The sequence below is a fragment of the Ailuropoda melanoleuca genome, chromosome 1 (assembly GCF_002007445.2).
Source record: "Ailuropoda melanoleuca isolate Jingjing chromosome 1, ASM200744v2, whole genome shotgun sequence".
Taxonomy (NCBI): Eukaryota; Metazoa; Chordata; class Mammalia; order Carnivora; family Ursidae; genus Ailuropoda; species Ailuropoda melanoleuca.
The window spans coordinates 212,328,225-212,353,640 of NC_048218.1; the positions used below are offsets into that span (position 1 = coordinate 212,328,225).

The window sequence follows — 25,416 nt, forward strand, 5'->3', positions numbered from 1 at the left end:
ATGGTGACAATACACATTCATGGTGATGTGTCTTATTAAGTTTCTACTGGTGATACTTGTTTATGGAGAAAAACATTTCTAAATGCCTTCTTTTTATTTTTTTTTAAAGATTTTATTTATTTATTTGACAGAGAGAGGGAGCACAAGTAGGGGGAGCAGCAGGGGGAGAGGGAGAAGCAGACTCCCCGCTGAGCAGGGAGGCTGACATGGGGCTCAATCCCAGGACCTTGGAATCATGACCTGAACCAAAGGCAGACGCTTAACCAACTGAGCCATCCAGGCGCCTCTTCTAAGTACCTTTTAAGCATTCCTTATTCAAAATCTGCCTGGTTGTTTTGAAAATTCGTAGCATCCACTTTAAATGTATGGCAATTTCTCTCTCCTGAATAATACCCTTCAGCATTACTTCTCTAACAGGTACTATTCCTGTTAGACTTTTGTAATACAAAATAGTTTTTTGTTTTTTTAAGAAATATATTATTTTTTAAAAGTAGGCCCTACACACAATGTGGGGCTTGAATGCATGATCCAGAGATCAAGAATTGCACGCTCTACCGACGGAACCATCCAGGTGTCCCAGTAATACAAAACAGTTTAACTGAATAGAGTAAGAACTTTAGAGATTTCACAGGCTATTTGAAAGTAAGTGGTCAAAGACGCTAACTAAACATGAACACTTAAAAGCCTGATTGCTTATTTCTTCTTAAACTGTAATCACAAAAGCATTTTTAAAAATATTTTATTTATTTTTTGAGAGAGAGAGAGAGTGAGCATGCACAAGGAGGGGGTGGGGCAGAGAACAAGCAGACTCCCTGCTGAGCATGACCTGAGCCAAAGGCAAGACGCTTAACTGACTGAGCCACCCAGGAGTCCCTCGAATAAATAAAATCTTAAAAAAATAATAAAATTAAAGATTCTGTAACTATAGATTATTTGAAAAATAGTGTGATTTATGAAGAAAAAATTAGCTAGAAAAATACAAAATACAACAATTAGCTAAACATGTACATTTTGTATAAAACAGAATGCAGAAATATAAAACAGCAAACACAGAACAATGAAACAGGTTGGGCACGACCAACAGTCAAGGAGCTATGACAACCCCACTGCAGGACATCCCCTCTCAGTCCTCACGATTTCAAGGGGCTGAGGAACGAAGTCAGAGTTGTACAAGCAAACAGAAAATGGAGGCCATTAAGCTTCTCAAAGATTGCACGTTGGGAAATAGGTCATAACCAGAAAAAAAGGGGGAGAACTAGGATTGTTTAGACTAGCATGTTCAGTATGCCGGCAACAGAAATGAGCACATGAGCTGTGCAACCCACCTGGCACTTTCCTTGGAGCTGAGCTAATGTGAGAGGATGGCAGAATATACGACCATTGAGAGTAATAGGTGTACATTCAAGAACCTCGGACTCCTCCCAAGCATATAATTTATATATATTATATATGTTCAAACATGCAGAGGACTTCACTTCTGGACACGATGAAGTAGCCAGACCTAAATTTATCATCCCATGTTAGCTTAAGAACCAGACAAAATGTATGGGACGATGGGTTCCGGGCTGGACAACATGAGACACTGGACACAGGAGTGCCCTGAGAGCACAGAAACCAACTGAGGTGAGCCTGACAAGTATTCCCGGCATGGACGGTGTCCAGGCCATGGTTCTGGCATGAGGACCCCAGAGAGATGTGAGTAGCTGCCCTGAGTTGAGGACATGGGTGAAGAAATCAGGGAGCGGGAGGTTCCAGAGAGAGCTAGAGGCCTCTGAAGACCCCTCATCTTCAGCCAATCAGCACAGGAGGAAGCAAACTACCTGAGGCCAGGAAAGATGTCCCCAAGAGGAGCAGGGGACAATTCCCAGAGCACAAAGGGCTGCGGACAGCACCCATTCCAGCAGTGATGAGACATCTCATAACACTAGGGTATCAGATGAGTGAGGCCACATGATCCCAAGATTAAGGGCTGTCGGGCCTGCCTATCAAAACTTAAATCAAACCTTGAAAGGCTCAGTGTTTCCAAGTTACTTACTTGCAAATGAGAACAAAGCTCCAAAATATTTAAAGGAATAAAAACCTCCCCCAGCATTCAATAATGTAAAATTCACAATGAAAAATGACCAGGCAACCAAAGCAGCAGGAATATATGACCCATAATGAGGGAAAATAATTCGTAGAAGCAGGTCCAGCAATTATACAGACGACAGAATAAGTCACAAGGCACCAGAAACTCTCACATAGTAAACACAAGAAGGTACAGGAAAGACACGGAAGAGAAAAAGATCCAAGTGTTTACTTCTAAGATGAAAAATATGTCTGAGATGAAAAACACACAGGATGGGATTGACAACAGAAGAGATACTTGAGGCAGGGAAAAATCTGAGGAAAATATTGGCCAAAAATTTTCCAAACTTTAACAGCAGCAGACTTTTCATCAGTAACAATGCATGATGGTCCTTCAAGAAAATAAAACTGATAGACCTCTTACCAAACTGATCAGGGGAAAGAGAGGGAACATGAAAATTACCAGTATCAGGAACAAGAAAGGGGACATCTTTCTAGGACATTAAAAGGACAGTAAAGGGATATTCTGAATAATGTTGTGCCAAGAAGTTCAACAATTTAGATGAAATGGATGAATTCCTTGAAAGGCATAAATATAAAAAATCATTAAGAAAAAACAGATAATAGGTCTATATCTATTAATGGAAATTAATTTAAATGCTTTCTTACAAAACTACAGGCCAAGATGGCCTCACTGGTGGAATTCTCCAAGCCTGTGAGGAAAAAACCCAACTCTACATAAACTCTTCTAGAAAAATGCCCAGGAGAGAACACGCCCCATCTCATTCTATGAGGACAGCATTACCCTGATACAAAAACTAGCATTATAAGAAAACAAACTTACAGATTAGTATCCTTCATGACTAAGATACAAAAATTCATCACAAAATTTTAGCAAGTTAAACTGAATACATAAAAAGGATACTACATCATGACCAAGTGGAGTTTATCCCCAAATAAAGGTTTGCAAGGTTTAGTATTGAAAATCAACAATATATTTTACCATAGTTACAAACATAAAAGGAAAAACCATATAATCATCTCAATAACTGCAGAAAAGCCTTTGAGAAAATTCAACATCCATTCATGAAAAAAACATTGAGCAAACTAGTTAGTAGCTGGAGTAGAAGGAAACTTCTGAAAACAACAGACTTAATGGTGAAACCCTGAGGCTCTCTCCTTAACATCGGGAAGGAGGTGAAGATGTCTCCTCACTCCAGAGGTGGGAGGGCCACAGCAGGGGAACAAGGCAAGAAAAGGGAGTGAAAGGTACCCAGACTGGAAACACAGAAGAAGTGACATTATTAGCAGAAAACATGACTGCCACATAGAAAGCAATCCTAAAGTACCCACAAAAAGCTGACAATAACCAAGTACAATAGCAATATACAAAAGTCAGTTGCATTTCTAGGTACTAGAAACAAGCATCAAAAGTTGAAAATTGATTGGGGCGCCTGGGTGGCACAGCGGTTGAGCGTCTGCCTTCGGCTCAGGGCGTGATCCCGGCGTGATGGGATCGAGCCCCACATCAGGCTCCTCCGCTATGAGCCTTGCTTCTTCCTCTCCCACTCCCCCTGCTTGTGTTCCCTCTCTTGATGGCTGTCTCTCTCTCTCTGTCAAATAAATAAATAAATAAAATCTTTAAAAAAAAAAAGTTGAAAATTGAAAACAAATTACACATCGAAAAGTATGAAGTACTTAGGGACAAGTCTGACAAAGATGCATCGATTCTGATGATGGGTCCTATACACTGTACTCTTTGAACCTGTGCAGCAATTTGTGTGCCGGCTCTATTTCTACAGTTCCGTTAAGAAATTCAAACAAAGTACCTCTACTTCGAGGTCCTGGCGCTTGGGGTTGTGAACGAAGAACGTGAAGTTTTCCTCCCACACAGGCTCCTTGGTTTTGTACCGAATCTGGAAGAAATAACCAAATATCAGCTCTCTGACATTTTCTGTGGAAAACGCCACCAAGACTGTGTTTATTCATTTACTGTGTTTGGAAGCTTAGGATGACTTTAATTAAGTTCCAAGTCATTCATTTACTGAGCACGTGCTACTATATATTACTTGTGAGAGGTGTTCACAGACGGAAACGGTCCAAAGCTTTTAGAGTGCGTCAGGGAAATGAACCGTTATGAAATCCCAACTGTGTGCCCATCTCAATGACAAGACGTCACCTGCTCTGTCTGGCCTCTGTTCTACCTCTTCCTCTACATAATGCTGGTAAGTCAGGAAGCTTCTTAAATTGTGAACATTTAAAAATGAACAATGGCCTATAACTTTAAATAATTCCTGAAATGCTTTTCTTACATTAAGAAAGCAGAAGACATTATAGCAACAGCAATGCCCTCTCAATTCTTAAACAGAATTGTGTTTGTTGAATTTTAAGGACTGTTGGTTATCTTTCAAAGAAAATATTTATAGAGCATTCAAAAGAAACTTAGAACTTTATCGCATGTCATTTATCTATGAAATCAAGCAAAAAGCATATTATATTTTTAATGTTATTTTAAAAAAAACGAACAATATATTTGTTACCCTATAAAGAAATATGATTATCTATGAGTTGATTTGAGAAAACAAGAGAAAGATATGGAAATCAACGATCTCACGCCTACATCATCAGCCAGCTGACCATTCTCATCTAAGACTTGCGACAGTGACATCACAGGAAACCAGTCAGAATCTTACCTTGCTCTCCTGGGCCTTGTGTCCAACTGACATCTGGACAAGAGGGTTTGGATTGCTGTTTATTTTCTTCCCTGACTATCCAAAAACAAAAAACAGACAAAATAAGTAAGCATACATCTTGAAATGGGGCTTACTAAAAATGAGATTATTGGCTTATATTAATAGTCACTTCTATTTATTTCTGATACTTCAGTTACAGGGAATATCTGGGAACAATTTAATTGGAAAATAATTGCTGAGCATATCCCAAAGCAAAATTGTATCACCATGAGAACAATTAAGAAAATTCCTGTTTGCATATGATTTTTAAATGCTAAGGTCTTTTATTTTTAAAGCAAGTTATTTTGGAAAAATGGAATCTTCCAAAAATCTTTAATGCTAATTCCAGCTTTCAGAACTTATCTTACTCGCATAAGAAGATGAATGTGCAGCGAATGGAAACAGAGAAGCATGAGGAAGGGCAAACGTAGGAGTGTATAATTCAGAACAGTCCCCTGGTTGAAATAATAAAGATACTACAAAGTATCAGAGACGTCTTCATGTTTTTAACTTAGTACCTTCTGTGCAAACATGTAGCTATCAGATATCGAATCTTGCTTACCAGCTCCTAAGTAATTCTCACTGGAAGAATAAACATCAATCTAGAATTGCATTAAATTAAGCAGATATAAATAGGAGAAAAATTCAGGAATAAGAAAAAAATGGTAAGAAGCATACTTTTAGCAGACGGGTGATAGAACATAGTAAAACACAACATATATGGGACATGAGGTTTATTTGTAACTTAGCCCCACAAGAAGATGCAGTTAAATATCTGTGTTAGTGGGAATTAATTAGAAGGTCACAAAAGTGTTTTTTAGTTAAACAATTTCAAAGTCAATCCTCAACACTGCAGCAATGACAGAGATAGGCATCAAATTCATATGCTTATCAGAATAAAATATTACTAGCCCAAACATACTGTGACAATTTATTATCTGGTTCATCTTTCTGATGAAAATAAATTCTGCAAAATGAAATAAATATTGTTAAAAAAATATCCAAGGCTATAGACTACTGTGGCAGAGAATACTAACTTTTCCCCTAAATTCTTCCTTTAATACTGGAAGCCCGGAGTTCCAGCTGAACCCAAGTCCTCTGTACATGAAAATTCCATTTCTGAATTTCCCATGCACTTGGGTGTGGCCAGGTTAACAGTCTGGCCTTCAAGGAGTGGTGTCCTCCCTTTGCAATGCCACTTTTGGCTGGAGGAATTTGAACAGCAGAGCCACGGGCCAGGATTCTGTTACGTTCTAGGGAAATAAAATTGCCTTAAACTATAGCAGCTTCTGATACAGCAACTGCATTGATATAAAAACTGTTTCTTGGCTAATATAAGATACTTCGTCTCCAAAAAAGTAGCCATTCATTCCTAGAGTTACTGTATCTTATCAATTCTGAGACACACTTTTTTTTTTTTTTTAACTTTCTAACATCTCTTGAAAACAGAATGAAACTTACAATTGGTTTTTAGGCAGGTCCCAATTGTGAGATAGCTGTTCTTGCTTTAACTGATTTATTTTGCTTCCATCTTCCTCTTGTTGTGTGATGTAATAAAAATCTGTATTTATCCTAAGCCTAAAAATTCTTCCAATAAACAAACACTATCAAGCCCTAACTGAACTTTCTTTTTCTTTCTTAGTGGTACATAGAATAGTGGTGTATTTTTAAATGAATGATGTTTTACACTTCATGAAATAAGGTAAAACCACTAAGTCTTCTACCACGCTGCAATATTCAAAATGCATGAGCACAAGTCGGACATATGGGTATAATGAAAACATGAGTTTTCATTTATTTTTTTTAACATTTTAAGTAGGCTCCACGCCCAGTGTGGGGCTTGAACTCACGACCCTGAGATTAAGAGTCACATGCTCTACTGACTGAGCCAGCCAGGCGTCCCAAAAATATGAGTTAAGTTAGACTGTCTTGAATTAAATTTCAGCTGTTTGCAATTGATTACTGAGACCTACATATTTCATCTCTTTGAAACTTGGTTTTCATGTCTGAAAAATGGACACAAAACCATTTCCAAAAAAACCTTGTTAGGTTTAAATGAAATGATGTCATAACAATTATTTGCTACACTGAGCTCTTTTACATGCATGATCTTATTTACTCCATAACTCCAAAAAAGATCATATCACTTCCAGTCTATAAATAACAGAGGATTAAAAATCTTGCTATAGGTCACAGTGATGAGTGGTCCAGGCTGCAGTTCAAACCCAGACAGTCTGACTTAGAGCGTTCATTCCCAACCATAATGTCTTGCTGGTCAATGATCCTCAGATTTCAAAGAAATGGTGAGGAGAGACTGTTGATCTCATTCCTTCCAGAGTTCAGAGAACAGTTACTTCAACAGCTGTGCTAACTGTACTGCAAAGGAGTAATTCACTGCTAGGCCACACTTCATCTCAGGGGAGGTAAGGGCTTAATAAATCCTATGTCAGAAAGCAGACACTGTTTGTCTTGCTCACTTTTAAAACTGAACTTATTTTCCTAGATGAAGTTGATTAAAAACCATTCCTGATCCCCTTGGATAGAATTTTCTTAAAACAATTACATTTGATCTACCCCCCAACCCAAATATTTAAGACTAAAATGTTCAAGAAATCAGAGAAAAAATAATAAAACCCTGTAAGTCATAGAAAAGTTAACAATTTAGCCAGAAAATACATGTTCATGTTGTTTTAGGGAGTGGAGCTTAGTTTTCAATATACCTCATTTAATGAAATTTAAAGCTTCTCGAAAGATCTGTCACCCAAACCCAGCAGCACCAAAAGCCATGAGGTCACCAACTCAGAAATGGCCCTAACTCAGCATATTGGAAGAGGTGATTTCTAAATGGATAGTCACAGTGCAAAAGGAAGGAATATCTTGAAATCATAATCTAAAAATTGGTTAAGTTTTTAAATAGACCTTCTATTTCAACATTTTCACAAATTCAAATCCAATTAAAATGCAGATGATTTAAAACCATCTTAGATAACTGCTGCCTAAGGCCAAGAGGAGAGAAGTCTAATTTATCATACTGGTACTTTATAAAATTTATCTTCAAAGTTGACAAATTCTTCTAACTACTAATTCTCAGGTAACAAAAAAGGATCTCTCTAACTAGACAACTAATTACGACATTAGTAGGGAGGCAATTTGTCAACAGACCCATGAGAGTTAAAAAGCATCATCTCTTTCAATATGTTTCAATTAATTTTTCAAAGGGAAGCTATTAGTTTACCTTTAAAGCTTTCTGAACTGCAGACTTCTTCAAGACATCAGGGTTAAATTCTAATGGGTTACTCTTTCAAGTCAGAAGAAAATGAATATACCAAGGGTTAATAAAACATGCAATGAGGAGTTTATGTAAGGTTAATGACACAAAAATTTATGAGAACAAACAAAAAAATCTTTAAATGAAAACCACCAACAAGAATGACACAAAAAACCAGTAAAACTCATTTTTAGCACATACAATTCTTTACACCCAAGATTTTATCTTAGAATAAGCCTTTATAAATATCAAAACACATTTCTTCTATGATTACTATGATCCTTTAGGATTATTGTTCTTTTTATGCTCCCAGCCCTCTTGTCTTTGGGATTTGAAAAACCCAGGAGTGACACTTTAAGAAAGGATTCTACTTCCGATCCTTTACTTGAATACATCCCTAAATTATCAACCATAAATACACTACAGGAAAAACTACAAACAAATGGGCTGTGCATGCTCAAATTGCTCTCCAGTCAGATCATATCCTAGCCTAGCAGATGTTACTTTACTTCCTTCTGAAATTTACCCTCTCGGTGCAAAACCACAGCAGGAGTGGGCCTTCTCCACTTCACTCCCATTTTCTCCCAAGCATCAAATGCAGAAGCTGGTCACATCATTTCAAAAGTCTGTCCTGGCTTTAAAGTTCTATTATTGTGGGTTTTATTTTCTACTTTTATTGACTTTTTAAAAAATCCATTACTTTCTTGACTTCAAGAGGGCAAGACTGAGTTGTTTTACAAGCTCCTTCAAGGACTAACATTTAAGATTAAAGATTTTATCATGTTAGTTGTAATTATTTTCATATGACAAACTGGTTTTTATTATGTTTTCATTAAACAGATGATTTCATAATGAAGAAAGATGGACAACTAGCTTCCCTGCCTCCTGTGGCCATGGCAGGTTAGGCCAGATAAGAAGATAAAAACATCTGGCCAAAAGGAATTAATGTGACATGAAGGCCAGATCACTGAGGTGGCTTGTGGAGCTTTAAAACTATGGGACCCACCAGATTGGCCTCTAGCAGGAGCCTGGCCAGGTGAGGCTGGGAACCACTACCCCAAGGTGTGAGGACTGACAATCCTCAGGTGTCCTAAGACCCTTTTCTGAAGCTCACTTTGGATAGATGTGATCGAGGCTAGTGTACATATTATCCTAACATGCATCAGTGAAAGCAAAACAAGGAGAGAGGCTGTGGTGTGGGTCAGGGCGCCAGAGGAGCACGTGAGACTGTGGGAAGCTGCACGGGCTTGAAGGAGAGACAGGCCAGATCACAGCAGTGCACGAGTAGGAGCCCACTGTGAGGCCTGGATGTGACTGCACCTTCCACCCTTGGGCTGTTCACCGTCACTGGAAGCAGTAATAGCTACCTGTACTTTGCAAAGATTTTTACCTTTAAGTAGTCTCTACACCCAGCATGGAACTTTAACTTACAACCCCGAGATCAAGACTTGCATGCGCTCCCAACTGAGCCAGCTGGGTGCCCCCAATTTGTTTTTAAAGACTTTTAAGTAATGCCACCTTTACTTTTTAAAAGTGAGATGGCACCTAGCATCATCAAACCCAACGGTCTTCACATTATATAGCTAGCATTTTTATGTATAAAGTAGGCGATGGTATGAACACTCATCTCAGATAAACTCCATGAACTTACAAACTTGAAGTGATAACAAATTCACTTTAAACTAGGATGGAGTACACAGCTTAGTTCAAATTCCAGCTCCGCTATTGACTAGCTGTGATCTTGGGTCCCCCAGTCCCCCACGGTCTATGTGTTGTCTCAGTTTCCTTATGTGAAAAGTGATTATGGGGGCCTGAGACTAAATGAGGCATACAGGTAGAGCCCTTGGAAGGTGCTCAGCAAATGTATGCCGTTGTGTAAGTCGCAGGTTGTAAAACTAGCCACTGGGAGCCAGAGAACACCCTCAGCGTTCCAGTTTCAAATTCAGCCCAAAATCTGATCGAAAGGAGGGCAAAGTACTGACAGTCTACATTGTCAAGAGGCTGTTTCCAGTACAGGAGAAAGTCCTGGCCTGTTAAGGGTTTGCAGATGGCCTCACTGGTGGTAATGCATGCACAGGGTTGGAAATTAAGTATTCTGAGTAGGTAGAAGCTAAGAGTCCATTGTGCCTGGCCTTTATTAGAAATACCAACGCTCTCAGGCCTTTGGGGCAAAACTGAGAAAGCAATGATTTAACTTCACACTGAAAACCAATGGGTTTAAAAAAGAAAGGCAATCAAATCTGTTCAGACTTATTTTGTAAAACATTTTGTTGATGCCTATATTTGAATCATTAAGCCCTAGTGGTATGTGATTTTGATAATGCGGGAGGAAAGCTAGTTTTGAAAACCTAGCGATGTCTTAGCTAAATATTATAAAGCAATTAAAAAATCCTGACACGAGGTCAGAAATATTTCCCTTAAAAAAAGCAGTTACAGAATGAGAAAAAGTAACTTAGGAAAGCTACTGCAGACTAATAGTTTATGCAGCAGCTGTCGTCTACAGACAGCAGCTTACAGTACAACCTACCACTAAGAAACACCTACAACAAAGTCATTTCATGAAAAAGTGACAGAGAATGGTTGCCAATATGCACCAGTGACCTCATTTTGACTTTTAAAATGCCTTTAACAGGAAAAAGCAAAGAGTGAGGAGACCATGGTTATCATTTCCTACCTGTGACTCTCAACAGCTCGCCAAACCCTTCAGGGTCTTGATTTCCCTCAACTATAAAATGGGACAAAATACCTGTTCTTCAAGTTTTGCCCCACCCTTCTTTTTTTAAATAAAAATAAACTGAAAATGCACGTGGAAATAGAAATGAAAACTCTTAAAAAATGCAAAGCACTACCACTAATGGATTCAAAGGCCAAGGAACTTTAAGGATCTCACTAGGTATTGAATTAAATCCATCTAGAAAGAGTAACTTTCTAGACTAATGACTAAGCCACTGGTGACCTTCTCTGACCTTAAAGCAAGAAAAAAATCACTACCTGCTAAAAGCACCAAGAACAGTACCAGGAATCAAGGCCCCAGAGCAAGAACCCCAGGAAACAGACATAATGAGATCAGAATCAGCTTCCCAAGTAAGGGTTAGAAATATTTTTTTCTCCCTCAGGGGCTCTGGTTAAAACGTGAGGGCGAAGGTAAGGTTCCAGGGTTAACAGGTGGCCTTCTGTCTTCACTGAACATCCCTATGGGCACAGCTGGCTCTTTCAGGAAAGCCATGTTCTGACACTTCCATGTTTCACCAGGAGGAAAAAGTAGATTTAAGGAAGTTTTTTGGAAGCTTGCAAATCAATATTTACATCTCACATTGAGATGAACCACAAGAAAATCAGTTTTAATCATTATGGCTTCATTTCTTCCTCAGAAGAATTTTTATCTTTATTTTTTAATGGGCCAGTAGCAGCTTAGGAACGTAAGGCTTCTTCATAACTCACCAGGTTTGTTCATCTCATCATCAGATGTAGTCACCAAAGTTGGTTACAGCAGTGTTACTTTTACAAAACAAGCACAAAAGAAACACACACACACAGTACTGAAATCATGCAAGAAAGTTAAAAACGCATGCCACACCATTCCACCACTGAGTAGATGGCATTAGAAGTTCCAGCCCACATTCTAGCAGTCTCCATTAAAACACAAGGAAGAAAGAACACTGGAGAACTCACAAATAGTGCTCTATAGACTGAGGTAGTATTTTCACAAAACACTAGTCCCGACGCTCGCCTCTCTTTTAAGTAGCCACACCCAAAGTTTCCCTCGTAGATACTCTTAGGAAAGTGGAAACAGGAGGAGAAAGCAAAGAATGGTGGATTGCGGTCAATGAACGCACAAGAAGCACTAATAAACAGGAGTGCAAAAGGCAGAGTCAAAGCATCCCCACAGAAACGCAGGAGACCTGGTTGACAAACGCTCCCGTTTAAAATAAACACCCAAAAGGGCAGCGGTTTTGCAAAGATCCTTTGCCTCTGACAGCCAGAGCATACTTCATGCACAAAGTGCCATTTTAATAGATTAATAAATTCACTTTTGCTTTTGTTTTGCTTACGTGATGTTGTTTAAATTTCATTTTAAGGTGACAAAATACACAGTTCAAAAGAGGCCTAATTCTTTTTTGCCAATTTACTAATACTATTCTTTGTATCCTAAAATATACAACAAATTCACTTCCTTCAGGAATTATAAGACTTTATAACAAACATTAATGTGTTTAAAAACAAAAAAGTTGTAGTGTATGAGAAATTCTGTAGGAAGGTTAAATAATAACAAAACAACATTCTCCAAGTTGAAATTATAACAGAAACAGTCACAGAGTTCTAACTGGAAGACTGGCCAAAAGGTTAAGGTAACGCTTTAAGAAAAAGTAAGAATTTGTGAAGTTAAAATCAGTCAAGAAACCTTCACTGAAAGAAAGAGCACAATATACATAATTACACAGTGTTCAAATATATCTTCCCAGTATAAAAAAAAGATCAATTACATTTTATTAAAAACTTATAAACATAGAGATGCACAAAGTACCATTATTTGCTTTTGAGCTAAGTACAAGTAAAACACAACTGAAAAACCTTGAAAGGCACTAAGTGAAACTAGAGTGTGTATTTCATGGGATATAGGAAACAGTCTAGCTGTGGTGAGGTGAGGCTAGGCACAGTCCAACATGAGACACTCAGATGCAAACTGTGAAGGTCAGTGAACACTCGGCTTCCTTGTCTGTCTCCACCAAGTAGATGCCAACAAGGGGAGGACACAGGGAGACTACACGCAAATGCACTTGGATGGATGAGAATTTATTACAATTTTGGGAGGAAAACGGCCTGTATCTGTAGTCTTTCTTTCACCAAATGAAATAAAGAATGGTCAACTCTTGAATAAGTGAACTGGCACTAAAAAAAAAAAAAAAAAAAAAAAAAAAAAAAAAAAAAANAAAACAGTATATGTCTATAACGATCACATTACCCTAAATGGCAGGTTTAAAGTATGGTGCTGGAGGGTCACATCAGGCTTCACGTGAATGGAAATGGCATGATTTTTCTTCCCCACAGTCACAGCCTTTATCTATAAACGCCGTACTTCAGTTTTTTCTAAGAGCAAAACAGTTCTGATGCGAATGAGGAGGAGCACCTGCTCTGGGCTGCAGGAGCCGAGTGTGACCATGAGCTGGGCGGGAGAACCAGAGGCTCCACTCAGCCGCCCCGCTCTCCCGGCAGCCCGTCTGTCGTCCTGCTACGCTACAGCCAGGAAGGGCTCTGGGCTCGTAGGCAGAGCTGCTTCGTTTTATTCCCATGGCAAATAGAGATAATTTCCATCTTTATGCAACTCTATTTTAATAATTAGTGATTTTCTACAGGATACTTTCTTCCCTAACTACCAGGCACATTCTTTTCCTATGTAATGGAGATTTCTTCATAAAACATGTCAGAATAAAAATAATTCTGAACATCCTGGATAAATCCGTAAGATGTATAAACAAAAATTATACTCATGAAGCAAATAGACACTGATCCCTCCCTCCCCTTTGCGGCTCTCTCTGGTGGGAGTGAAGTGAAGACAGAGGAACAGTAACAGGTGACACAGTGTGGCTGAACGCAGCAAGATCTGCTACCAGGAAAGGAGCACTCAAGGGAGCTCCCACGGCATTACCTACCGGAAGGTTCCTTGCTGAATCCAAATACAAGATCAGCAATGAAGAAGAAAGACCATCATTAGCTTGGTCTTTGTCAGCCCTGATGTCTGTGAGCACCTATGAAAAAAGGACGAAAAGCCTCAGCAGATGTATTTCCACAAGACTTGACTATTTCTATCTGGTTAGGTCTGTAATGCTCAAGAAAAGAAGAAGGGTGGGGAAATAAACCAACCAATACGTGCAACACAGAGAAAATGAACACAATAAATATATTTTAAGGGGCGCCTGGGTGGCTCAGTCGTTAACCGTCTGCCTTCAGCTCAGGGCATGATCCTGGTGCTCTGGGATCGAGCCCCACGTTGGGCTCCTCCCCTGGGAGCCTGCTTCTCCCTCTCCCACTCCCCCTGCTTGTGTTCCCTCTCTCGCTGGCTGTCTCTCTCTCTGTCAAATAAATAAATAAAATATTAAAAAAAAATAAATATATTTTAATGACAAGAATCTATATGACTCAATTAAAGCAGAGGCGATCTGTGGCTCTCCAAACCTCCATACTATATCAAGAACAAAACATGAAGATTTCATAAACCAGGCAGAATGACCTGTAAATCTTTCTTAAGAAAAACAAAAAAACAAAACAAAACCCATTATCTTTAATTTACCCCTGATGTGACTGCAATGACTTTCAGCACAATAATCAAAATTACTGCTGTTATTTTTCTAAGCCAAGTAGCAACACAACCTAAAGACACTAATCTCAGCTGTGAGGGGTGGTGGTTGTCATGGGAGACACTTCACAGCACCTTGTCGAGGTTTGAAGCATTTGGCATTAACGTGAGCCATTCCAATTTCAAGTGCAGCTTTCCTCTGGGAACCTCGTCCAGAGCGAACCACTGAAGAGAGAAGGTGAATGTTCATAAAAGTTCTCCTGAGCCAACCTTTCCAGTCAAGCAGTTTCCACAAATGTCACAAGCCGCTCACTGTGAGGCACCAACAGTTCCTGATTAATGCTGAAGGACCAAGTCCTACCATATTTCGCTTTGCCCTCTGAATGAGCCAATGGCCCCAGAGGATGACAAGAGCAGTGGGCTGGAACTTGCCCAGCACTGCCTGCTGTCCAAGGGACATGCTGAGCGCTTCACTTACATGAACACAACCACTGTGGAGTTGATACCATTTTCATCTCTTACTTACACACAAGGATTCAAATGTCTTCTAGTACTGTTCAGTACTGTCAGGCTTTTATGTACGGACTTTAACAGAAGTCATGAGCCAGAAGATAATGTAACATTGATCCCAAATGCTGAATTTCATCATCAAAGAAGTTAACATGTTTGTCTTTATTCACCACTATGTACTACTTAATAAAATGGTATACAAGTGTCTCAGCTTAAAAACCACAAAACAATTCATCGGAGAGAATCCCCAAACACTCGGTGTTAAGAGACGGCCCCGAGGAGTGCATAAGGGGGAAAATGTGTTACTTAAAAGCAGTGAATCTCAACACTTATTTGGTTAATTATACCCTATTATCCCAATTATACCACATCTTTTAGAAGCCACCTCAAAATTTTCCTTTTTTTAATATTTTTTATTCTGATAGCAATACCCTCCTTGAAGTGGTATGTGCTTGCTGTCAATTCCCACTGCACTTATAGGCAGTTTTCACGTGACAATTTCTCATCAACCGCACTGTGCTAGCTCTGTTATCACCTCCAGCTATCTTTAAAAAGCCTACTTTTAGGGAGTTTCTCACAGGCCTCTGCCCTGACTCCCAAAGGAGAGCACATGCCTGCCTGAAACAGTTTGTGCTTGTAGCTTATGAATTTCTAGCATGTGTTGGGTACGCAATACACAGTATCTGACTGGGCTGTTAAACTTAGTTCTATTCACTTGGCTATTATTAAAAGGCCGAAGTTCTGGGAACGTTGTGTAGGGGAGCAGCAGGTCTGTCAATGCTCATGAGATAGAATAGTACTCAAAGAAAACTTACTTCATCTAAAAGGCGCTCCTTTTCAACTTCAATAAGATCAATCATAAGACTATAGAAATAACAACACAACAACTTTAGAACATAGAAACACACTTCTTACAACTGAAATAACCTTAAACATTTGTCTAAGAAAAAGTACTCCAGAAATACATCAAACGCTACAGTTTATCAAGAAACAGACGTCTTCCCGAAGCTTCCTCAGGCTTATCCCAAAACTATGAAGGGAAGTAAGGAAAAAAAAGCAGGGGTGAGTCTCTGGGAGGTCAGGACAGGCAAAGTCAGGATCAGAGTTGTAAAAAATGTGGTTTCCCCCACAATGTATCTATTTACAATGTGACGAAAATGTTCAAAAATATTCAAGCCCTCTTGTCTGACATGTTCTCCTTCAGCGTTGCGTCCGTCACTACAGCTCAGTCATCCAAGCCCCCTTCCTGTCCTTGCTCCACAGCTCTGGAACGTCCCCACAGATGCTTGTGGTTTGGCTACTGGAGAGCCCCTTCCATTTCCCCTAAAAGTCCTGCTCTAATGCAAAGCATGGAACTTTCTCCTGCAGAAGCCAGGAATGACGAGCTTGGGACGACTGCACTCCTATTTTCTCTTGCAGCTGCCCCTCCTCCTGCCCCTACACCAGGTGAGACCCTCAGAGCTTTCTCCTGGTCTACCACCACAGTCCCCAGTCTCAGTCCCTGCTACTCTGAGCCACACAGTGGTTACTAGAGTGCAAATCTGATCCATCACTGCCCTGCTTACAACCTTTCGGTCACTCCTTGTTAAACCATCTCCTGAATGATTTCTAAAGTCACAGCATAATACACAGGCCATTCTTGACAAGGCCAAATGTGTCCAACATTATCTATCCCTGTATCTTTTCTGTCACAAGAGATTCAGTTAAATAATGAAGGTTAGGGTTAGATGTATTTTTTAAGAGCTCATGTTTTTCAGCTGTACTGGTTGTTCAATTTAAGTAAACAAGACAATATTTATTTATCCAAAGTGTAGGCACAATGGAAATTACTATCCCCCTTGCTCCCTAAATAACTCAATCAATCTAGAGTGAAGCCTGCACAGCGTCAAAGCGACCAGCTGCTCTGGCATCTGGGGCCACACTCCACCCGCGGCTTACGAGCACTTAAATGGGGGCAAGTACAACCAGCAAAGCGAATTTAAAATTTTGTTTAGTTTTAACCCATTAACTTAAATAGCTACATGTGGCCAGTGACTGCTGGGACAGACACAGATCTAGAGTTTTTCCTTCTTGTACTTAAATGTGAAACTTTATAGGAATAAAATATGCTTTAAGGAGTCTAAGGTGAAACGTTATGTCTAAGATCCACTTAAAAATACAGGTAACACACACATAGCCTATTTTTTGAAGCTATATTAGTTCTAAGTGTCACTACTGAGAAGAAAGAGCACCCTATGCTCTCCTTCCCTGAGGGTTTACCTTCCTAGGAAGTCATCCTTGTCTGGGTCTTCATCAAAGAGCTCAATCTCTAATTCCTGTCCAGGATGTTCATAGACTAAAGCCTGAAAAAACAAGAAGAGTTATCTTATGGTGTTACTAATGACAGCAGCTGCTGAATATGATGACTGTAGTAAAGAGCACCCTGTCGTTGTCTCCCGCGATAAGTGGTTGGAAAGCACTTACGCTGTGTCATTGTCAACCCATGGGAGACCCTTCCAAACCATCTGCCCACACAGTAACAGTCTACTGTGTTTGCAGTTGTCTGGGAGTCGTCTCACTGGGTCAAGTTCCACTGCTCCAAAATGAAGGCACAAGACAGCACCCACCAACTGGCAGGGCTTGGGACATCTCTCTAGTCCTGAAGCGGCTCTGTTCATGTGCTGTTCTTGGGGCACCGACAAGTGATCCATTTACCACCAAGCAGAGATTAAGCAATGTGGCGACAGACTGGGTTGGGAGGATGGGAAGCTGGTGGAGCATAGGCCGCACCACTGTTCTGATGAACAATTTTGCACAACTGTATCATTCCTTTCAAAAAAGCGTAATCGATGATGCAGCAATTCCACTCTGAGGAGCTTACCTGGAGAGAACTTGGTCAAGGGAAGAAAAATACATGCACATGACACGGGTAATAGCAGTGGTTCTAATGCTGAAATGAATAGCCAGTATCTCTTTGGGTAAAGAAATGATGGAATCTATTCAGTGAATAGCAAGTATAAATCAGATCCATCTATGTTTACTGACACAGAGATTCTAGACTTATTAAATAAGAATTTACAAAACAGTACATAATTAATCTCATGTTTGTAAATGTTACATACGTTAGCGACCACAGAAATCATTGTCAATTATTTATTGTGATAGTTTAATGTAATTAAAGTTTAAAATTTATGTGTTGTTTATGTGTTGGCTTTACAAGAATGCTATGAGGTAGGGACAGAAGGTACAATACTTTTAAAGATGGGAAATTAAAGAAAAGTGATTTAAATGACCCTCTAAACCAACCACACTCCTGTGGAACAGGCGTGGAATCAGAAGTTGGGGAGAAGCCAACTGACGCCACTGGACACATCTTACCTCGTATACCTCATTCCATTTTGGACTGAGGTTCTCTTTGATGACCTTGCTTTGGAAGATCTGGTTGCCCACTCGAATAATTCCATAGGGGTCTGACTTTCCCTTGACGAGTCCCTTAAGGTAAGTATCTTTCCCCTGAAGATCCTGAGCTTCAATAAAATGTATCCTTAGAACACCCTGAAAAGAAGGAGCATCATGGACTGTTCACTGGTTCCTCTGACACACGTGGAACAGCGGCTGTGCGGTCAACACGAAGACCCTCTTCTTGCCCAGCAAAAAAAGAAAGGAAACGTGGGCTGTCCGGCGGCAGTGAGGAGGGAAAACTAAACAGGGCAGGATGTCTGAGTATCACTACTATTAGTCGGGAGACCAGACCAGGGAGGAGAGTGCAGTGTGAGGCCCTACAGGGACGGTGTGCTCCAGGAGCCTCAGGAGCCTGACTTAGTCTCGTGGGTCACCAAACAGTCCTCTGTTAGTACGACGGTAACTGAGAACCACCAATACAGGACGTCTCAGACATGTCACTAAGCCCTTGACAGGCACTCATTACTTCAATTTTTTGAACAATCCTATGAAATAGAATTGACCTTGACACAAAACGGGTTTGAACTGCATCGATCCACTTATATACGGATTTTTTCCATACAGAACAGTATTGTAAATGTATTTTCTCTTCCTTCTAATTTTCTTAGTAACATTTTTTCTTTAGCTTACCTTATTGTAAGAATACACAGAATACAGTATATAACATATAAAATACGTGTTAATGGTTTATGTCATTGGTATGGCATCTGGTCAACACAAGGCTATTAGTACTTAAGTTCTGGGCGAATCAAAAATTAGATGCCGATTTTCTACTGCACGGGGGGTTGGCGGCCCAATCCATGTTGTTCGACGGTCAACTATACCGTCATTAAATTTATTTTGTAGACAGGAAACTGAAACTTTGAAATACGTACTACTCATAGACTTTAAACACAGTTTTCTTTTCCTAAAATACTGTTAAATTGGTAAAATAAAAAAATGTTCACTCACACTTCTTTCAAGGCAAACAATGCTGGTAAGTTAGCATGGGGCAGCATTCTCTACAAACCCTTCTAAGATCACTGGGTAACAGTCCTGACCCAATCAGCTAGGAAGACATGCACTTTTACAGATAAATACGCTTTAAAAAACTTAAAGAATTTCCTGTTTACAGGAAATGCGTCTAAAGTTTAGATAATCTGGCAACATGTTTAAGTAGCGCTAGCTTTCAAACCCCACAAGGTTAAGAAAGGTTGCATTTGGGCTAAGTGCGCACCACGCTCAGAGAATAAAAAGTGTAAGTGGCAAAAGAGCATGAGGATTTCTCCATGGAAAATAATTCTTGAGTTTTCAGAGATGAAAATCTTAAGTGAAGGAAAAAAGACATGCCTTTCTCATATGCACGGTCCCATTAAATCTGAATGCCAATAGTATAACTAGTTTGGGCATCAATTAGCTGGGGTGTTGGTACTTTAAAAAAAAAATTTAAGAAAGCTCAGACATGTCCGATGATTTGTGCACTGTTACTGAGATCTAACTTAACCACAAAAAAGTAGCAAGCGTCAAGGAAAGTTGTCTCCTTCCGCTTGAGACAACAAACTAAAAACAACAACATGCTCAGTGAAATAGGACCAACTCAACATCTTCTGTTTGGTAAAAGGAAGTGTCCTGTGCGTGTCAGTGTCACACTCATGGCAGAAACCACACAACAAGGCTGCTGCTCCACTTCTGGAGTGCGCACATGCAATGGGTTGAAGGACCCAGTGCGAAAAGCTGTGTGAAAGTGAGTAAAAGGAAACCCCCTCTGGAACGGAGTCGGTAGGCCCGCAGGGGCAGCACGCACGCTCTACCACTCCCTTGTGCACTGCAGACCCAACAGCAGAGTGCATCTCCCAGTGGTGCTATTTTACTATCCCGGCAGGAGGGAGGAAGGTTTCCTCCTGCCCTGGCAACAGCTCAGCCAATGAGAGGCCACTACACTTCCCAGCTCCCCGTTTACGCCAATGGACTTTCAGCTTATAGCAGCCCCGCCCAGCTCCCCTCTCCTCTGTAGAAGAGCCTCCCCTCCTTTGTTCTGCAGAATCACCCCCGGTTTTGCCATAGCTTAATTGTCCCAGAGCGCAGTTCGCGGCCATTCCCGAATAAACCCATTTTTGCTGGTAAAGTAACTGGCAGTTTTATTATTTTTTTTTGGCGGGGATGGGGTGGGGTATAAAGGGAGAAAAGGAGACAGAGAGTGAGGGGCAGGCGGGGCAGAGGGAGAGGGAGAGAGAGAATCTTAAGCAGGCTCCACACCCAGTGAGGAGCCTGAAGTGGAGTTCAATCCCACAACCCCTAGCATCATAACCTGAGCTGAAATCAAGAGTCGGATGCTTAATGTAGTGAACCACCCAGGCACCCCTGGGGGTTTTATTTTTAAGGTTAACAGTTCTCACTAACCTGTGAGGGCCCGTCCACTCCAAGCACCTCTTCTCTGATCAGTGGAGGGAATTCTATGACCTTGACCAGCATTTCTCAGTCTTCCGCTGAGGTTACATAGTTTACTCAAATGAAGGTAGCTCCAGTATGTGACCTAACTCTGTGTGCTAGGCATCACCCCCAGTTTACAGAAACTGAGGTCCACACAAGCCAAGTAATATGCCCAAAAAAGCAAAGCTGCTGTTAGACCCCAGGGCCGTGATGGAGATCAAGGCCCTGCCCAATCCATCCCGTCCAGGGCAGTTTTAACAGCAACACTGTTTCTGCCACGGTGCTTATGAAATGACTCCAGAGGTAACCACACTCTCACTGCTGAGAGAAAACCTGTACTGGTCATTATACAAAGTGCCCATCACCTAGACTAAGCTGTTACATTTTGATAATGCAAACAGTATGTGCTGAGATAACTAAGCTGTCGCAGCAGTCCTTTATGACTTGCAATAATATTTGCAGAATTAAATCCTTATAAGCACCCTAGACATTCATGGTTGAGGTCTAAGAATTGCCCTGAAGTCTCTGTGATGCACACTGGCCAATCTCCTAAGGAGTGTGATAGAACAAACTACCACATCAAGATCCATATGGCAGGGACGTCTGGGTGGCTGTCGTTAAGTGTCTGCCTTCAGCTCAGGGTGTGATCCCAGGGTCCTGGGATCGAACCCTACATTGGGCTCCCTGCTCTGCTGGGAGCCTGCTTCTTCCTCTCCCACTCCCCCTACTTGTGTTTCCTCTCTCGCTGGCTGTCTCTGTCAAATAAATAAATAAAATCTTAAAAAAAAAAAATCCATAAGGCAAAGTCACTGTTAAGAGAACCACGTGAAGTCACAATATCCAAATATGTGATAAGCTTCTCCCTATGGAAGTGTTAATGGGTGCTCAGGCAACTTACCTTTGGTATAGGAAACCGCAGTTGAGCTATTTGAACTTCACTGACTAGAGGAACGGTGATCCGATTGGGAAGCACCAGGTAGTTTGATATTATATCCAGAATGATCGTATCCGACAAACCACTATGAGGTGGGTGGTAAAAGAACAAACCAACCATCAGGAGTATCAACACTAGTCATCGCTTTAACAGCAAACTTACCACAAACATGATACAACACCCCATTTACAAGGTCAGAATTGTCTAATTTCTCAAAGACAGTATTTAAGACAGCAGTTCAGTACTATAGCTGCAATATAGCTATGGTGACTACTATATGGGATATATATATATAGCTGAGATACATAGCTGAGAACACATGGTAATATTCTGGCTACATTTCATAATATTCTAAATAATGTTTCATATGTTCCTGTGTGACTTCATTATTGACTTATATCAACGTAATGTAAGACACATTTTCTTTTTTTAGCATATTTCAAACAGCCAGAAAAGTGCAAAGAATACCGAAACAAACATCCATCTACCCATTCCATGTTCCTTACATTAAATTTCTCTCTATTTTTGCATAGCTTTCAATCAAGTAAAAGAATTTACAGTTTATTCTCTTCACACTGTATTTGCGTACTGAATACTGTAATAATTTTGAAATTCTATATACCACTGCACAGAGAACTCAGTAATGTGAATAAAATTGGGGAGGATAAAGAAACAAATGTACTTCATATTTTGCCTATTCTTTGGGGTAAATGTGAGAATTAAGCAACACGTATGTGACAATGTTTTTGAAAGCATACTTAAATGAAGTTTCATTGCTGTGGAAGAACACCTTTAACCAGAACTAAGAAGTTTCAAGAGAATCTTACTTCTTGCCAGTACTTCTCAAATGTTAAAATTGTTAATAGATATACGTAAAGTAATCATAACATATAAAAATACCCACTAGGAGTGAAAGTCACCATCATTCGTTAACAGCTGAACATTCACTCAAAGCTGGGTATCCAAATGCAATGACAAGAGAGGGGGTCTTACCTTAGGACTTCCCAGTCCAAGATGGAAAAAAGACTGAAAAACCCACAACCCAAGAGACAACACCGCTCTATTTATGAATACATCAGTGAATTGAATGTTAACACCCTAAAGAGACAGGGTCTCAGCTGGCAGACACTGGATATATGTTCACTAAGCATATTCTTACTTTGCTATTCCCCCCACCCCCAAATACTGGTTTTGTTTATACTGAAAAATCTGCTGGAACAGGAAACCCTTTGATGATATGCTTTCAAGAATCCCTTAACGGCTATGGTGGTAGGCCAACTGCCTCACCACCAACCCTAGCCATGCAGATGGAGAGGCCCAACACCCAGGAAAGCAGCAGAAGGCCCACTCTGGTGCCTCATACCTGCCCACCTTTCTGTCCTATTGTGTACATGCCCAGTCGCCTCCTGAATTACCAGGGCTGCAGTGCTGCTCCTAACTGTTCCCTGAGCATCGACATATGGCTGGCCCTCTGTTTGTCCTGGCTGCTGTCGCGGTCTAGAACGGCTCTTGGGTCTAGTCTTCTTTGTCCTTCAGAACTGCCTGCTCATCACCTTAGTTTTGTTTCTATCATAATTCTCACACCTTCTTATACTTTTACCAGTGAGTTTAGGGTTCTTCATTGAAACATATAGGGATAGCCAAAATTTATGGTCAAGTGCAGTAATTCAGGTATTACTGCTACTTTATAATACTCTGGGTTCCATTTTTTTATCAATGAATACAGCATGCAGATGTTCATCTTGCAAAGCTCAAGGCAGGATTTGTTAGGTTCACAGTTACTGAATATTTACCTTTATAACATAAAACTTGCCAAAGCTGTGATTTGATAGAAAGTCTTTGAGTAGGAAAGCACAGCTCAAATTTTATGTTAAGTATATATGTATATATTTTATTATATAAAATATACATACATATACAATGTTATATAAATTTAACATAATTTTGTATAAATTATATATATCCTGTATTAATATATAATTTTATTTAAGAGATTTTTAATATATACCTTTTATACCACAGTTTTTTTTTTTTTAAAGATTTTATTTATTTATTTGACAGAGAGACAGCCAGAGAGAGGGAACACAAGCAGGGGGAGTGGGACAGGAAGAAGCAGGGTCACAGTGGAGGAGCCTGATGCGGGGCTCGATCCCACAACGCCGGGATCACGCCCTGAGCCGAAGGCAGACGCTTAACGACTGAGCCACCCAGGTGCCCCCACAGCTTTGTTTCTGACTGATGTGTATTTCCCCCATATTTGTAATACACATGAGTATATATTTTAAATGATATATATATTTTTCTATATACTAACTATAAGAATATATATTTTATATACTACTTGCATAGAAATCTATATATAAAATAGCTAAAAGCTATTACTATATAAAGAGAACCTGTCATTATCATTAAATACCATTAAATAAAATGGAGTGTGTATGTTTCTCAGTGTATATAGACGTGTGTGTGTATATATATTCCTTTTACTTTATTTCGTATTTTTATTTATTAGTAGGCTCTATGCCCAACATGGGGCTTGAACTCAAAAACCCTAGATGTTATACGCAACTAATGAATCATTGAACTTTACATCAAAAACCAGGAATGTACTGTATGATGACTAACAATATAAAAAAAAAAAAAGTGTATGTTTCTCAGTGTATATAGACGTGTGTGTGTATATATATTCCTTTTACTTTATTTCGTATTTTTATTTATTAGTAGGCTCTATGCCCAACATGGGGCTTGAACTCAAAAACCCTAGATGTTATACGCAACTAATGAATCATTGAACTTTACATCAAAAACCAGGAATGTACTGTATGATGACTAACAATATAAAAAAAAAAAAAAGTTGCATGCTCCACTGACTGAGCCACCCAGGTGCCCCCCCTGTACCTCTCTTTTAAATAAATGATTTAGAACTGATTCCCCCAGCTGCAGGCTTGCCAAAGGCAGCATATGCCCTCTGGCTCACCCTGTAAGGGAACTAATACAATGCTATTTACAGGGTAGCTGCTTGACAAGCCCGTGTTTATTTCAGTCCTCCTGTGATATAAGAGGAGGAAAGCAGAACACATTTTTAAAAAAAGGTTTATTTATTTATTTCAGAGAGAATCCTCAAGCAGGCTCCCCGCTGAGCAGAGAGCCTGACGCAGGGCTCGATCCCATGACCCCAAGATCATGACCCAAGCTGAAATCAACCCTAACTGACTAAGCCCACCCCCTCCCCCCGCATCCCAAACACACTTTCTACACCAAATGGCAACAGGGATTTGTTATTTTGCTGGCTAACCAGCATCCGTTCCCACAGAAAGTACTGGTGAAAGTTCTTCCTTTGCTTCTCCCACATCCCTACACTGGTCCCCCTGTTCCTCCTCTGGGTGTGGGCAAGAGACCCAAACATGATCATCAGAATCACAGGGTTTGTCCAAGGATGGGTGGACAAACAGAAGTCAGCCTTGGAACTTTTGCTGGAACTAGCAGAACAAGGTTCTTTTCAGACCGAAGTCGCTAAGCGCGAACAGAAGCTAGAAGCTGCTACTCCACAGCAAGGGCCTGCCTGACAACAACTCACGCAGAGAAAAGCAGAGTTGAGAGCGAGACAGAGAGCCCTTAGGGGATCATTTGAACACCAACACTGGCCTGTGCGTGACTTCACCCTGACAACGCTCCAGCCTGCTCAGTGACACGAGCTAGGGATGAGCCACAGGAACGGGAGCTCCGTGACAGCAGGTGTGACTGCTCTGTGCACAGCTAC

At 40.3% G+C, this 25,416-nt stretch overlaps 1 protein-coding gene across 1 annotated transcript in view; it reads right to left on the bottom strand.

Moving 5' to 3' along the window:
• The window catches only part of ESYT2 (extended synaptotagmin 2), an 81,392-nt gene that overhangs the window by 10,462 nt on the left and 45,514 nt on the right, over positions 1-25,416 (bottom strand). The window contains exons 7-15 of the mRNA XM_034650234.1: positions 21,621-21,741; positions 18,230-18,406; positions 17,132-17,214; positions 15,688-15,736; positions 14,498-14,587; positions 13,719-13,814; positions 8,035-8,097; positions 4,761-4,835; positions 3,897-3,983 (exon numbers count right to left, since the gene is read on the bottom strand). Of these exons, the coding sequence (XP_034506125.1) occupies positions 3,897-3,983; positions 4,761-4,835; positions 8,035-8,097; positions 13,719-13,814; positions 14,498-14,587; positions 15,688-15,736; positions 17,132-17,214; positions 18,230-18,406; positions 21,621-21,741 (841 nt within the window). The remainder of the gene's footprint in view (positions 1-3,896; positions 3,984-4,760; positions 4,836-8,034; positions 8,098-13,718; positions 13,815-14,497; positions 14,588-15,687; positions 15,737-17,131; positions 17,215-18,229; positions 18,407-21,620; positions 21,742-25,416) is intronic.